This window comes from Rattus norvegicus, chromosome 7 (genome assembly GCF_021556685.1).
Source record: "Rattus norvegicus strain SHRSP/BbbUtx chromosome 7, alternate assembly SHRSP_T2T, whole genome shotgun sequence".
Lineage (NCBI taxonomy): Eukaryota > Metazoa > Chordata > Mammalia > Rodentia > Muridae > Rattus > Rattus norvegicus.
The window spans coordinates 68,283,390-68,299,635 of record NC_141540.1 but is presented as its reverse complement, the minus strand read 5'-3'; the positions used below and the strand labels follow the sequence as shown (position 1 = coordinate 68,299,635).

The window sequence follows — 16,246 nt, the reverse complement described above, 5'->3', positions numbered from 1 at the left end:
TCTGACCTCAAGAGGACTACAGGAAAATGCGGCTTATACTGAGTTAAGTCCTTAAGTTCGTCACGGTTCTGTTTATCCACCCACTCATTTTGCTGCAGCAGCCATGGGAAGCTAGCAAAGCATTTAATGATGGAAAGCCAAAATGGATGAACTTAAATTTCACCTCCTCTATTTTAAGATAGGCTTTTTAACTGAAATGACCAAGCAAAAGCAAGCAGAAGAAACAGGCAAGAGCGGGGCTGCTCCGAGCTATGGCACAGTTTGCTCCATTCCTGTCCAGATCTTTACTGGATGTGCTCCTTAACCAGGAGGGTTCTTTCCCACCTCCATGTTGCCTGCCTTTCCCTTTCATCCTCCTGGGTTGTTTGCTGAGATTCCCTTTGTCCTGTTCACCTAGATTGATCAGCCCATGGGCATGTCTGTGGGGTATTGTCCGAACTGTGGCTCCATGTAGGAGGGTCCATCCCTAGGCAGGTGATCCTGACCTGCACAAGAAGGCTAGCTGAGCAAAGGCCTCCAAGAGAGCTATCAAGTGGCATCCCCTATGGTCCTTATACCTGTCTGTCAACCGAGTTCCTTAGTCAGAAGTAATGCTACATGGGGTAACAAGATGGGCTCCCTCAAGTTCCTGCCTTGATTTCCTTCGAAGATGGACTGAGAACTTGCATTGTAAGCCAAACAAACCCCTTTCTTCCTTAAGGTGCTTTTAGTTGGGGATTTTTCACAGGGACAGAAATGAAACTAGAACACTCTCCTCCTCTTTCCTCTTCCACTTCCCCACCTACTTCTTTTACAGTTCTTTCCCCTCCCTCCTCTCCGAGAGGAGCTTTAGCTTAAGCCAGTGCAAAGAAAATAGTCATCCCTGCCTACTTTTTCCCTTCCTCAACACACCATTGTATCTGGGACAGGAGGATGCTGTACATTTCAATGTTCTGTGTACCTAGAAACCACTGGGAACCTTGAGGAGTGCAGAACGGTGGTTGACCAGTTGGCCCGTCCTATGAGCCAGGCAGGAAGAGTATGGTTGAGCCCCAGACTGGGTGGAATCTGTTTGGTTCTGTATGAGTGCTAAGAGTATGAAGGGGGAGGGGCTGAGGCTTTCTCCGGGAGATTTACAACAAAGTCCCCCCCCCCCCCATGGTGATCCTTGGTGAAGGGGATGGTCCTTGCTCATCCAAACTGGTTTATTTTTACAGTGGATGTAAGTATTTAAGTCTTACTCAGGGTGAGTCAGGGATTAAATTACTTTTGCTGGAGGGAATGCCCAGGCTGAACACTTAGAACTTACCTAGATACCTCATTAGCATGGAGAACTCAAGGTTTTTACATTACATGGTTGGTTGCCATGGTTCTCCCCATAGGGTGTCACGGTTTCAGGTTCCAGGACAAGCAGAGCTTGGCGAGGACCTGGTTCCAATGCCTGCCATTCTTTATTCTGAGATTCTTACCAGTTCTTCTGTCTGGTGGCACAGTCCTCTGCCCCACAAACTACCGATCAGCAAAAAGAGTAAATGGGAAAAGGTGAGAAAACGGTCAGGACAGAAGTCGGCCTGAGAAAGGTCATGAGACAGGCCACTCCATCAGCTTGACCTAGTTCCCATCATTCTCCTTAAAGAAGTTTCTCCAACACACCATCTCTGCTCCCATCACAGACTTTAAATATCGCTCTGTGCTCTTGGGAGTACAGTGGAAAGTCCTCCGTGTGTTTAATAGTCGACCAGCGAGAGTTCTCAGCAGGGTCCAGAACGGAGTTGGGCACCCTGGGAATATCAGCGGCTACAACATTTTCAAATTTTGATACCCATCTTGAGATAGTCAGATCGTTAGGAGGTGGTTTCCTGAGCTCAGTCATCTCAGAAACAGTTCCACCTTGCTGGCAGGACCAAAACTGAGTTAGTTGATGTTTCCAGGCCCCGGAACCCAACTCCTAACCCACTTCTTCAGATGTCTCCTGTCTGTCTGTTAACCAGTAAAGGATGTACAAAAGGAAGATGCCCATTCTCTAAATTCATGCACACAACTCATAAATGTGTTGCTAGTCTTGACTTCACTGGCTCCCAGCAGCTCGCCTACATCTTTTATTTCCTTATCAGTGTAGATTCCCGGCCAGAGTCCAGGATGAGACCTGACTGCAAAAGCTGACAAGGACACTGAAACTAGGTGTCTTAGTCAGGATTTTACTGCTGTGAATAGACATCATGACAAAGGCAACTCTTATAAGGACAACATTTAATTGGGGCTGGCTTACATGTTCAGAGGTTTAGTCCATTATCACCAAGGTGGGAGCATGGCAGTGTCCAGGCAGGCATGGTGCAGAAGGAGCTAAGAGTTCTACTTCTTCAACTGAAGGCTGCTATCTGAAGACTGGCTTCCAGGCAGCCAGGATGAGGGTCTTAAAGCCCATGCCCAGAGTGACACACCTACTCCAACAGGGCCACACCTTCTAACAGTGCCACTCACTGGGGCAAACATATACGCCAGATGATGACCTGGATAAGGCCCAGTTACCGGTGTTAATTTCCTTACTTAACCCCTTGTGTCAAAATATGATTGGTCAATGCCAAAGCCCACTCCAATTCTCCTTGCTTTGTGTTCCCATCCTATAAAAATGTTGTACAATCTCCCTTTGGGAACACGTTTCAGACCCCAAACTGGCCAACTCCTTACATGAGCAGAAAATAAAGCTTTCATTTTTAAGCTTCTGTTGAGTTTTCTCAGCTTCTACCTCAAATCCAACAAGATAAATACAGAACTTCCCTTGTGTAGTGGGCAAGCACAGACAGGTAGCATGGCGAGCAGCTTGACCAGTGGAGTCTGCTCTCTGGTAAAATGCTAGCTGTGGTGTCCTTGGCAGAGCACATAAGCCATGTCCTGAATGCAGGTGCTGTGTTGAAAATGCACATCAAAGACACGGAGGCTTCTTTTTTTTTTTTTTTTGGTTCTTTTTTTTCGGAGCTGGGGACCGAACCCAGGACACGGAGGCTTCTTATTCTTCCTTTTGAAGGTGAACCCATGACCCTGTGAGTCTCCAAAGAGCCCAGTGGCATCTCTCCTTGGAGTCAGGTAGGCACTTTCAGAGCAAGAGGAAGAAACACTGGTTTAAGGGGTTGGGGATTTAGCTCAGTGGTAGAGTGCTTGCCTAGGAAGCGCAAGACCCTGGGTTCGGTCCCCAGCTCCGAAAAAAAAGAAAAAAAAGAAAAAAAAAAAACAGAAACACTGGTTTGGTTTCAAGGTTTCTCCCAGTCCTTGATGTGATCCCAGTATGTAAAACAGACCTTGCTATTGTTTCAATAAAACAGACCTCGCTATTGTTTCAATCTGTTACTAAGAGTTTTTTCAGATGACTTTGTATCTGAACTAAATCTTTCAGAAAGGATGTCTGCCCATCTCTAACAGTCCATCATGCTCTGGGCCCTCGCTCTACCAGGGGAGGAAAAGGTTGAAGGGATTTTAAATATTTAATTGTAACCCTTATTGCCACAGCTAAACAGTTGTTTGGCTCTCCCTCCTTGGTCTTGCTGGTTAACCTTTGTCGGAAGAGCAACAAAATAACAGGACAGCCACTTCTCCCTGTCCCTGTTCACCTGAGCTTTCTGCATGATCTTTAATTTTGTCGTAGAATCGCCTAGGAGATAAAGCTTTCGGCATGGCCCTGAGGAATTTTCTAGGTGAGGTTAATTGAGATGAGAAGACCCTACTCTAACTGTAGACTGCATCGTCCCATGGGACTAAGTAGCAAACAGAAGGCAGGCTAAGCATTGGCATTAGCATACTCTGCGTCCTGAGAGAGGATGCAGTGCAGTGGATACATCCCTTCTGCCGCCAAGCCTCTCCCTACACACATCCTCAAAACTGCCAGCCAAAACCAACCCTTTCTTCTTTAAGCAGCCTTTGCCAAGTATTTGCCATAGCAACAAGAAAGCTATCTTTGACATGTTTATAGCACTCTGCACTTCCCCCCTTGGGGGGTCATGGTGCTGAAGTATAATTAAGGGAGTACACACCCATCCCACTAATCCCTGATCCATCGGAATGCCTCTGTGACTGTCTTAGGCTTATTTGATTGTAGACTCTGGCCTTGGTGCTGGGTGCAGAAGGAGTGAAAGACACGTGTCTTAGATTACATGCTGCAATGAACCGCCGTGACCAAAATAACTTGAGAAGGAACGGGTTTATTTTGCTTACGGCTCCATATCACTGCTCATTGTCAAAGGGAGTCAGGACAGGGACTCAATCTGAGTAGAAACCTGGAAGCAGAAGCTGATGTGGGGGCTATGGAGGGGTGCTGCTTACTGCCTTGCTTCCCCTCGCTTGTTCAGCTTGCTTTCTTAAAGAACCCAGGACACCAGCCCAGGGATGCCACTCCCGACACAGGGCAGGGCCTTCCCCATTGATCTCTAAGAAAATGCTTCAGAGTCTTCCACTGAGGCTCCCTCCTTTGACATGACTCTAGTTCATGTCAAGTTGACACAAAACTAGCCAGGACACCACTCTGCTACATGAGAACTTACGGTACGACTCCCCATTATTCTGATCAGGCCTAGACTCCACCAGTATGTAAAGCGGCAAGCCTTCATTATAAACCCAGCAGGAGAGAGGGCAATTATTAGAAGAAAATCATACACATAGGAACCGAGTGGACAGAGCAATGAGGGGATTATTAACTCTTAGGTCACTTTACATTGCTGGGGGGAAGCTATCTATGAGTTAAAGTGTCCCCTCTGGAGAATGAAGGGACTGTTTCTGGGATGTAGTTTAGCAAGTTCCAGGACGGTAAGCCAAGTCTGGAGCTAGAAGAGGTGGGTACAGTTCAAAGAAGGAAGCCAGTGTCCATACCAAAGGAGGGAGTTGGTCCTGAGAGGGACTGTCCTACGTGAGGTGTCCCTGGAGAGGTCTTAGATGGACATTGCTGTAGTAAACCCAGCATCACAAGCCTGATTTTGTCACGGTATCACAATGACCTGAGAAACTTTTGGGTAACAAACCTTATAGTGGACACTAGAGAATTAAGGAGCTCAAGAGAATCAAAGCCGGCAAGAGCGGAGTTATCAGTAACCCATTCTCTGGTCCTTTTGCTGTTTCTAAGGAAAGAGGGGATCCAGGCTTGGCTGCTCTGGGGCTGTACCAAAACTGTAGCACTGTTATCGCATCTTATGTCACAATCCAGTTTCTCCTAAGCTCTTGGCCAATTCACTGCCACGTGTGGGCCTCTCTAAGGATCAGCTTGGTCAGCTTGGTTTGTCGGGTCAAGCAAACAAGAGGACAGGAGAAGTATGGCATGAGAGAAAATGCTGGCAAGATGGAGAGGAAACTGTTGTAGTTAAACCTGCTCTCTTCCAGGCTGGGCATCAGTCCTTGGGTTCTGATTCTTCGTTTAAGTCACTATGTCTAGGCCACACTCAGAGGACGTTAATTCAAGGAAGTGGGTCTTTTTGAGGCTCATCAGAAGCTGGCTTTCCCTAAATACTTCCCATCCTGTCAGTTTTATCTTGAGAACCCTAAAGATTTCCAGGCCATAATGGAAGACAGTAGCATCAGTTAAGAAATGGAATCCCATCTGTGGGTCACACCTCAGGGTTCTGTCTCCTCAAATCGTCTATTCTCTCTTCATTAAGCTGGGCAGCGGTAGCACATGCTTTTAATCCCAGCACTTGGGAGGCAGAGGCAGGTGGGTCTCTTCGAGTTCGAGACTGACCTGGTCTATAAATCAAGTTCCAGGACAGCTAGCTCTGCACAGAGAAATGCTGTCTCTGGAAATAAAAACAAATCAAAGCAAACAAACCACGGCTCTACCCATACCAGGTACAAAGCTAGAGCAGAGTGGACCAAATTAACAACAGAGAAGTTTTCCTCAATTGGTGGGAGGAGTTTGGTAACAGCATTTACATACATGTAAATGAGACAAATCCCAGGTGATTGCTGCAGAACTTCTTCACTGAACAAGAAGGTTCTGAGTGTCCATCTTGCCCTTTGGTGTGTGGGCCAAACACCAGCATCCGTCAGGTTAAACTGTCAGAACCCTCCTTGTTTTAGATCTGGCTTCCATTAAAGATCACCTAGCCAGTGGCCCATGATGTGTTTTATGCCTGAGTCATCCCGTTCATGTTGGGCATGGTGGGCACACTTGCAATCCCAGCACCCAAGAGGCAAGTCCTAGTCTTACCTAGGGTAGAGTAAGACCCCATCTCAAAGAAAAACCAAACTTGGTAGCTGAAGACATGGCTCTTTGGTTTAGAGCACTGGCTGCCCTGGCATAGGACCTGGTTTGGTTCTCAGCACTACATGATGGCCCACAATCATCTGTAACCCTAATTCCTGGGACTTGATGCCTTCTGTCTTCTGAAGGCACCAGTTATGCGCACAGTTGGTACACACACATACACACACACACACACACACACACACACACACACACACACACACTGCATGCAAACACTCATACGCATAAAATAAAAATGAGTAAATCTTTGAAACAAAGCAAAAGCAAGCCTCATGTCCCCTCCTGGAATCCTCATCTTTCCTGTCTCCAACTCTTTCTTCCCCTGCTGTTCTCCAGGAGCCTCATTTCCTGCAGCTGCTCTATGGGATGGATCTAATGTTGCTATGGCAGTGATGCTTGCTCCACCACAGAGTCTGGTTAGCTGAGGCTCTGGCGAAGCTTACGGTAACAGAGAAAATGGCTGCCTCCCCCTTTAGCTTTTGCATGTCCAGCTTGACTTTTTTTTGTTCTTTCTCTATTTCCTGTTGCCTGCATCCAATCCTTCCTGCCTCTCCCTGTATCTATCTATCCCTTCTTTAAGGTTTCTTTCCCACAGGTGATGAGCATAACCAGCCTCCCTCATCCCCTCATCCTTTCCCTCCGTCCTCCATGCCCAGTGCGGTGGTCAGGAGGAGTAGGAATGTCTGCTGATTCTTGTAGACTCTTAGACACTCTCTGCTCCAGTTCACCACAACACTCTCCTAACTCCCATTACTGTCCTGATCACCTGAGCATCACACATCCAGGAGCTTCTTTCCTCACACCTTGGACTTCTCCACAGTCACTGAAAGATATGAAAGAATTTCTGTAGCATTTGCATAGGAATAAATGAGAACACAGCGGCTGTCAGAATCAGCCAGAACTGCTATTGACAAGCACAGCCTGGGGCCCCTTGGCAAGCCCCTGGGCTATCTGCCCTTGCCACACAGACACTGTAGCTCCCCCAAGAAAAGCTTTCCAAAGGCTCAGGTGCAGAGCTGACAGAGGGGCACTGACTCACTGCAGCCCCTGAGGGAAGGTGGCCCGTGCACATAGGACAGGAAAGGGTTGGAGTATGAGAGTCAGGGTCTCGAAATGCTGGTTGTAATGGGCTAGATTCCTGGGAAGATGTGTGTTCTCTGCTAGAGAATAACACTATGTCTTTATAGAGCAAATTAGAGCTGCCACAGAGACTTGGCCCGTGAGATCATGTGAAGACAAAAGAGATGTTTTCGGTTGCTCTTTTACCAAGCTGGCAGTCAGCTGTGCAGGAGTTCAGAGGGAGGGGAGGAGGAGGAGGGGGAGGAGGAGGGGGAGGAAGAGGAGGAGGAAGAGGAGGAGGAAGAGGAGGAGGGGAGGAGGAGGGGGAGGATGAGGAGGAGGGGAGGAGGAAGAGGATGAGGAGGAGGGGGAGGAGGAAGAGGAAGAGGGGAGGAGGAGGAAGAGGAGGAGGGGAGGAGGAGGGGGAGGATGAGGAGGAGGGGGAGGAGGAAGAGGAAGAGGGGAGGAGGAGGAGGAGGGGAGGAGGAGGAGGAGGAAGAGGGGAGGAGGAGGAGGAGGAAGAGGAGGAGAGGAGGAGGAGGAGGAGGAGGAAGAGGAGGAGAGGAGGAGGAGGAGGAAGAGGGGAGGAGGAGGAGGAGGAAGAGGAGGAGAGGAGGAGGAGGAAGAGGAGGAAGAGGAGGAGGAGGAAGAAGAGGAGGAGGAAGAGGAAGAGGGGAGGATGAGGGGGAGGAGGAGGAGGAGGAAGAAGAGGAAGAGGGGAGGATGAGGGGGAGGAGGAGGAGGAAGAGGAGGAGGAGGGGAGGAGGAGAGGAGGAGGAGGAGGGGAGGAGGAAGAGGAGATGAAGAAAGGAAATTGTCCAAAAAGCAACCTGGGAAGGGGCTACCCAGTGAGCAAAGGCAGACGGACTGAATTGAGTTTTGTTGTGAGGACAGATAAGTTTCCTGCAGGGTGCAGAGAGCACCGGCAGCCAGAGGGAAAAGGTGAGGGGCAGAGGTACGCAGGGAGGCTACTGCAGAGCAAGCTGTCAGCACGTCTTTAGGGAGAAGCACGAGGAGAGGTCAAGCTGGAGACTGCAGCCCTCCGCAGTGTGATTTGTTTCTGTGCCATATGTCACGCTGGCTGAGAATGGTTTATAATTAAAGGTGATAATAGGATTTTCAAAGTTTAGTTCTAGTTTATGACTTGAGCTTGTCCCGTAGTCAGCATTAAATTTGCTTAAAGAAACAAGCAGGTGTTTCCATTATTTTCTTTAAAAAGGTAGCGAAGACTTCTGAATGCATCTTTACAGGGAGGGGTTGAGAGATGAGACGCACAGAGTTGGGCAGCCTGGGACACCGGCATCTTTGTCTCCCCTTCTCTTCCCTCTCTCCTCTTTTCTCTTCTCTTCTCTTCCCCTCTCCTCTCCTCTCTGCCCCCATCCAGTTCCCTTCCCTCTCCATGCTCAAGTTTGGCGCTTGCTAGCATGATTCATTCTCTATGTCAACACATTCCTCGTGAACCAGTGCAGTGACAACACATGGGGAGACCTTCGCTGGCTCTAACATACATCTACATGCTTCGTTATTTATTCCTACCTCACGTGCCACACATTTAGGGCACTGGACATAGGACATCTGCTCTCTTTGCACATACCGTGTCTGGCGATTCAAACGGGTCCCTGTTCCCGACTCCGAGACCATGTTTGTTGTTCTGGGAGGTGACCCAGAGCCTTCTGCCCCACTTTGCTTTTATTCTACAACTAAGTGGCTCCCCTTCGTTTCTACTCCAACAGCATTTGATGAGACCAGTCAGCACTGACAGGCAGCCCTCTCCCCCACGAAGCCGATTCTACCAGCAAGATTGCTCATGTCCACCTTGAGGAGTGGCAGGACAATTACTGACAGCCTTCTGGACCGCTTCAGAGCTTCAGTCACCTGGCAATAAACGGAGCACACAACTTTCTGACTCAATGGCGTTTAAGGCAACCATTCATCGGTTCAGATAGCAAAAGAAGTTGAACTCACCTGCTCCTGGTCCATTTTTCCTCTGGCTAGAGCTATCATGAAAGGAACCGATTATGCCGGTGCCTATGTAACACCAACCTGCCCCTCCCCCAGTCAACCAAGTTCTCCTCTCTTTGACTTTGTTTTGGCTTCCCTGAGATTTGGATGTTGCCCAGTGCCATGCGTCTACGCTGGAATCCTACATACAGGTAAGCACGACAAATGAGTGGGGGTGTATTTAGATCACGTATCCACTTCTACCAAACTCATAATGCTTTCACATGAAAATATTTTCCAATGAACACAGCAGCCCCCTCAAATAGTCTTATGTCGCCATATATTCACAGAGCTGAGTTGCATCACTCAATGGTGACATTTAAATGACAATTACTGCAGTAACACAAGGTAATGACCTTGGGAAGTGTGGCGTATTGGTGTGCTTCTCCAATACCTTTCCGATCCCACAAATACTACTTAGGATGTCTGACAAGAAATCAAAGGGCAAGAAATATTATTTTTTTCAGATAAAATTGTGAAATAAAACATCTTTGACTTGTCAGTGTTCTAAGCCCTGTGCAAACATTACAAAAAAAAAAAAAACCCAAAAAACAAAACGAACAAAAAACAAAACAAGAAAGTGCCCATCCTCCTTCCTATCTGGCAAGCATTGGTGTCTTTGGTCTGTATAAACACGAAGTGGGAAACAGTCCCAGCCAAGGCAAAAGATCTTCAGCCCGTTTCTCAAGCTGAATCTGATTCAATCAGCATGCTGGCACATTCGGTCCAACTTACAGCAATCCATTATTTCTTCCATTTCACAAAGGCTAGACCTCTGCCAGTGAGGCAGTTACCAACTTGATTTCCTTGGCTCAGCCAAGAGGTTGCTTCCTGACCGAATCCTAAATTAATAAGGCCAATCAGAAATGCACAACGCCTGGGTGGCCAGTCTTCTCGAGGTTTTTGTGATCTTCCCTGTGGTCAGATAAATCATGTTAAATCTATGACACCTATGACCATAAATTAGAGGGGCCCTCGGGTCCATCCCTCCCTCCCGGGGACATCGTAGAACAAGGTGATTCCTAGCGACTGTTCTCGGGTCCCCAGGATGTCACGGAAAGAGAGAGAGAGAGAGAGAGAGAGAGAGAGAGAGAGAGAGAGAGAGAGAGAGAGAGAGAGAGAGAGAGAGAGAGAGAGAGAGAGAGGTGGTGGTGGTGTCCCTGAGCATTTGCTAGTACACAGCGCTGGGCTGGACTCGCGCAGTGTCCCCAGGCTCAGGGTTTTCATCTTCGCTCACCCAGCTGTTGACAGGCACCGCCCAGCGATGCCCTGATCCCCCAGGTGAGGGGATTCCATCTGCGCGCCTTCGCCAGACTATTTACAGCCGAGGTTAGGCCGGTGATTGCTGAGATGGAAAACTCATTTTTCAGCCTGGCTTTTATTTACACTCTTATTAAGAAGCCTTTCGCTCACGGTGGAACGGCTGCGAGGGGAATGGCAGACGCTGGTGGGGGAGCTCAGGGGACAGATGCGGGATGTGCCCTGGACAGACAAAGGCGAGGGAAGCCAGAGCACCCGCTCAGCACTGGGCAGGGCACGGCTGCCTGCCAGACTGTCACCACTCTGGGAAAGGTCAGTGGTTGGGGGCAGCGCTCGTTCGGTAGAGGTAGCTGGTGGCTTCCATTCCCCGACCCTCCATCCCCCTTGCCTGCCCACATTCTTTGTAAATGTTCAGAAGAACAACACAGACAGTGTTATACTTTAGATAATCTAAACCTAGAGAGCTACCAGGCCCCCTCATCAGCCTTCCCCTGAGATTCAGGTGTGCATCTCACGTAGGGAGAGACCAGAACTGGCTTCCTTTGGCCCTATCTCAACTCGATCAGGGCCGCCTGGGCCTGCAGGTTCTGGAAGCCTCCGGCAACCCAGGATATCTGGGGCTTTTGGTTGTGCACACTCCTGCCTGCCTTCCCCCTGGACCCCTGAAATGAATATGGATCGCTTCCTACTCGTGCTCTGTAATCACACTCATCACACGTGCGTTTAGTTGTGTTTATTTTTCCTACAAGGGGCAAAGGAAGCCACAAATCTGGCCGCAGTAGAAGCATGGAAGGGTTCCAGTGTCCCCACTGTTGAGCGGCCATCTCTCCTGTCATCCCTCTTCTCCTTTCCGGTTACACCAACCTCTTGAAAGAGTGGCTTCTACATCCGGGGGCCTGTCGGGTGCATTCCTCCTCCCGAGGACACCACAGAATTGGGCGATTCCTAGAGACTGCTTTTGGTCCCCCGGGTGTCTCAGAAAGTCGGGGTGGGGACCCCTGGGCATGTGCTCTTACAGAATGCTAGGCTGGACTCGTGCAGCGTTCATATATATGAAAATAGATTTCATATACTTTCTTCTAACATGGCTTCCGCTTGGCTTAGTAATTTACATCCTTACACCTCCGCCCTTTCCGGCTGAGCCAGTGAGGCTACTTTTTCCTAAAGGAGAACCCGCCTCTCCAGCTCAGAGGGGCGCTGTTAAAGGCTAGTTTGTGTCTAACAAAACTGCTGTAACAGGCATCCGAGAACGTGACTGCATTTGGAGACTGAGTGCATAAAAACAGCTGCTACCAAGATGGAAGCCTATGCCTTTGATCCCAGCACTCCGGAGACAGAGGCAGGCGGATCTCTGTGAGTTCAAGGCCAGCCAAAGCAAAACAAAACAAAAACAAAGCAAAAACAAACAAAACCCAAAACAACAAACAAACAAGTAAATAAAGTAATTGAATAACACCATAGGGGTGGGCTCTAACCTGATTAAAGCCCTTATAGAAAAGGAAACAACAGCAAAGACGCTGGGAGACACAGTTCAGTTATAACTCGCTTGCCTTACAAGTGTGAGGACCTGAGTTCAATTACAGAATCCACATTCAAGTTAAAAAGAACAACAACAAAGCAGAGTGGGGGGCGGAAGGAAGAAGGGAGGGGAGGGGTAAGGGGAGGGGGGAGGGAGAGGGGAGAGGGAGAGAGAAAGCTGGGCACGCTAATTATTGCAACTCCAGCACCCAGGAGGAGCAGGCATTCTCGCCTACTCAGCAATCTCCTGGCCAATGAGAGAGCCAAGCTCAAAAACCAAGGAGAATGGTTTGTGTGGAACACTGCCAAGGCTGTTTTCTGGCTTTCACATGCACAGGCATGCCTGCCTGCACATACATGTGAACACATACACACGGGGGAGATGAAGAGAGTGACTGGGACACACAGAGAAGACTGATAGAGGCCACAGTCAAACTTGACCTCTCTTGGCTCCAGACTGCTGAGAGTAAACTTCTGACGTGAGGCATCAGGATGTGGAACGTTGCTATGCAGGCCCCAGAGCGTTGCTTTGACCCCTTCCCTCTTCCACAGCTTAGAAGCTCCCCACAAGTGACACCGGCCTGGTACAATGTCACTTTTTGTTACGTTCTACATGATCCTGTTCTGGGAGACAAGGCTTGCCACACAGAGAGACATCTGTTCACAGAGCTTTATTTAATCTTCAGTTTTGTCCTTTTGTGGTCTCCAAATAAAATATGGGATGCCCATTAAACTTGAATTTTTGGTAAACAGCAAATAGATTCTGAGTATAAACTTATTCCAAAAATAATTCTGTCTTTAGTTTGGATTCAGTAGGGATCAGTTCCTTTTCATTTTGCCAGATACATTTAGAGTCTTGTCCTTTGTGTTTTTACGCAGTGAGTCTCCTGTTACAGTGGCTGGTGAGCATTTACAAGGTATTGATAGAGGGGTCCTCCCCTACTTGACCTGGCCAAAGGGCATAGCTACTTGTCTACTCTTCTTTCTTTTCTTTTCTTTTTTCCTTTTTGAGATCCCTTCATGTACTCAAGGGTGGCCTCATCACAATATAGACCTTGTGTTTCTAATCCTCTTGCCTCTGAGTGCTGGGATTACAGGCAGATACCACCAAACCCAGTTTATGAAGTGCCTGGGACAGAATCCATGCTTTGTACATGTTTGGTGTGATGGTTTGAATATGCTTGGCCCAGGGAGTGGCACTGTTGGGTGGTGTGGCCTTGTTGGAGTAGGTGTGTCACTGTGGGTGTGGGCTTTAAGACCCTCATTCTAGCTGCCTGGAAGCCAGTATTCTGCTAGCAGCCTTCAGATGAAGATGTAGAACTCTCAGCTCCGCCTGCACCATGACTGCCTGGATGCTGCCAAGCTTCAGCCTCGATGATACTGGACTGAATTAAGTCAGCCCCAACTAAATGTTGTCCTTATCAGAATTGCCTTGGTCATGGTGTCTGTTCACAGCACTAAAACCCTAAGACACTTGGGGAGCATTCTACAAACTGAGCTATGGCCCCAACCCCAACGTGTCTCAAAAGCTCACAGGTGATTTTAATGTGCTATCGGGCTAAAACCCACCACAGTACTATTAACTGACACTATCGCTGACATTATATCATTGGATTGGGGGGTGAGGGGGTCCTTTAAGTTGAAGCACTTGGAAGTTTTGTTCTGCCATGAGAAATATCAACTTATCACTCTCCCCCTGAGCCCAGAGGCAGAGATCAAGTACATCATCAGAACACAGCTGTTAGTGTGTGAAATGGTCATCTTACTTCAGGTCAGCTGAGGCCATAAAGAGAGATGTCAAAAGCCGTAATATTGACACCATGGCACCAGATGATTCTCTGACACCTCAGGCTCTCTAACAGCTACGGTGGCTGGGCATCCTGGTGGAAGATTTACCTTGTACAATTTCTTTTATTACAGTCCAGTGCTTAAGACCGTAGGATCTTTTTTAAGCACACTTCTAGCTCAAGAGAATTTGGGCATTATTTCTTTCAGTCTTCCAGACTGCGAAGATTTGTCATTTTAACCTGTGGGTCAGCTAAACCTGTTCCTCATTTTTTGCTGGAATGGTACCATGAGCTACTGCCTGTGGGGTTTGCTCGCTAGCCATTCTGCTTCAGCCAAGGCCTCACAACTTACTCTGGTACTCAGCTTTATGGTATGTGTAGTAGAGTTGCTGGCATAGAGGTCTGGATGAGTACCAAGCATCTACTAGGGTAGTGCCCTGTGTAGGTGTAGCTCCTGCTACTTGTGAGGCAGGAGAACCCCTTGAGCTCAGGAGACTGAGGCTAGCCTGAACTATATACGTGTGTGTGAGTGTGTGAGTGTGCGAGTGTGTGAGTGTGTGTGTGTGTGTGTGTGCGTGTGCGTGTGCGTGTGTGTGTGTGTGTGTGTGTGTGTGTGTACTTACTCTCCAGAGTGAGAAGGAAGCAAGGTAAACAGAAACACCAACTAGGGACTAAACATTCAACTGTATGAGCCTACTGGGGCCATTCTTACTCAAAGTACTACATTGCACTTCCTAGCTCCTATAAGCTTGTTAGCCATATCGAAATACCTTCAGTCCAATTTCAGAAGTCCCCATTGTCTTTCACAGTTTCCAAGTCCAAAATACCTTCTGAGACTTAAGGCTATCTCTGAAATGTAACCTCCTATAAAATCGAAAAGCAAGTAATATACTTCTAACATATGGTGCAACAGAATACTCATTGTCATTCCAAAAATAGAGAAAGAGGAGTCATGGTAAGGAAATGCTGAACTAAAGCAAGGCTTTGAAACCTCGCAGGGCAAACGCCGAATCCTGCAGTGACATGTCCAGTGTCGGAGAGCTTAAATAGCTCTGCCCTTCTGGATTTTCTGCCTGCAACACATTTCTCTCTTTGGGCCTGAGTCTACTCTCTGGTGCAGTTCTTCTTGGCAGACATTCCATGACGCTGGCACTGCTAACGTCCTGGGGTCATGTTCTCCATATCCCAGGGACTTCCACACTCTCTGGGCCCCAGTGGCTCTTCCTAAACAGGGAGGAAGAGTCCATAACCCATCTACTCCTGTATCCTGCATAATGTTAACGGCAGTGCCACATGGCCAAGTGAGGCACCAACTTGGAGTAAACCCTGGCGCCCTTGAATCACATTCGTAGCGTCTCTGATTTGTGGTTACTTTTGAGAAGCACGAGTTATAAGCTTATCCTACTGAGGGTCAGAGCTCTCCTTATTTTCCCTATTTCTTTCTTCCCAAGCCTTGGCTCTGATGATGGACTCCCCCGTCCTCCTTTCTTTCTCTCCGAGCTGTGCATCTCACATTTCTTTCTGCCCCATTTGCTCTCTTTCGTTGTAGACTTGTGTGAATGCACCTACTGACAGCCGTGTGAGAGAGACAGTATGAGGCTGGCTTGAGCTCTCCTCTGCCAAAGAAATTAGTCTGTTATTTTTTTAAATTTAGACCCAGAAAAATCCTTAGGACAAGAGCAGAAAGCATTTACGATCTTTGCCGAAAGGTCACAAGAATGGCCTCTTCATTTAGTTGTTACTCTTGTTCCCCTGTGAAACCTCTTGGCCCTACTGTCTCGTAGGCTCCAACCAGGATTGCCCGTTAAACTTTGCTGACAGTGGTTAACGGTTTTCCTCATCCACCCTGTTTACGCAGTGCTAGGATTTAACCCACAGCTTCCTGTTCGTTAGGCAAGCACACTACCAACTAGACTACTCCCCTGGCTTTCCTGGTACAATCTTTTGTTTTTCCCCTTCAGAGCAGTGCTTCTAGAACAGTAGCGCATACCTCTGAAAATCCGTTCCTTTGCTCAAGCAAAGAGGATACTGGCCAACGTAGTCAAGACCAACTTCTTTAGCATCTGGGACTTAATGGAAGACTTGCCAACGCTTCTGGGAATGTATATCTAAGAAGAATAACTGCAGGAATGGGGGCCTGATGGCATTTGACCTTTAGAGCTTCTTCCCTCTCCAGATCAGTGGCAGCCTTGAACACCAGTGTTCTCATGGACATGACCCCTTTGAGGACCAGCAGATGACCAGCTGCCAGAGAAGCAGACTAAATCTGCAGTTATCCCCTAAGCCCTATGCCCAGAGAATTGTTGGCAATTGAGCTATCTGAAGTTCTACAACTTCCTGTTCTCGGCGTGTTTTTACTTGATCATTGTGCACACAGCTCTGACAATAGGCCATTACTAAA

General features: G+C 48.1%; 1 protein-coding gene across 1 annotated transcript in view; it reads left to right on the top strand.

Annotated features, from left to right (window-relative positions):
- The window catches only part of LOC148004722 (uncharacterized), a 50,125-nt gene that overhangs the window by 18,221 nt on the left and 15,658 nt on the right, over nucleotides 1-16,246 (top strand). The window contains exon 3 of the mRNA XM_087559356.1: nucleotides 9,013-9,432. Within this exon, the coding sequence (XP_087415482.1) occupies nucleotides 9,013-9,038 (26 nt within the window). The 3' untranslated portion in view covers nucleotides 9,039-9,432. The remainder of the gene's footprint in view (nucleotides 1-9,012; nucleotides 9,433-16,246) is intronic.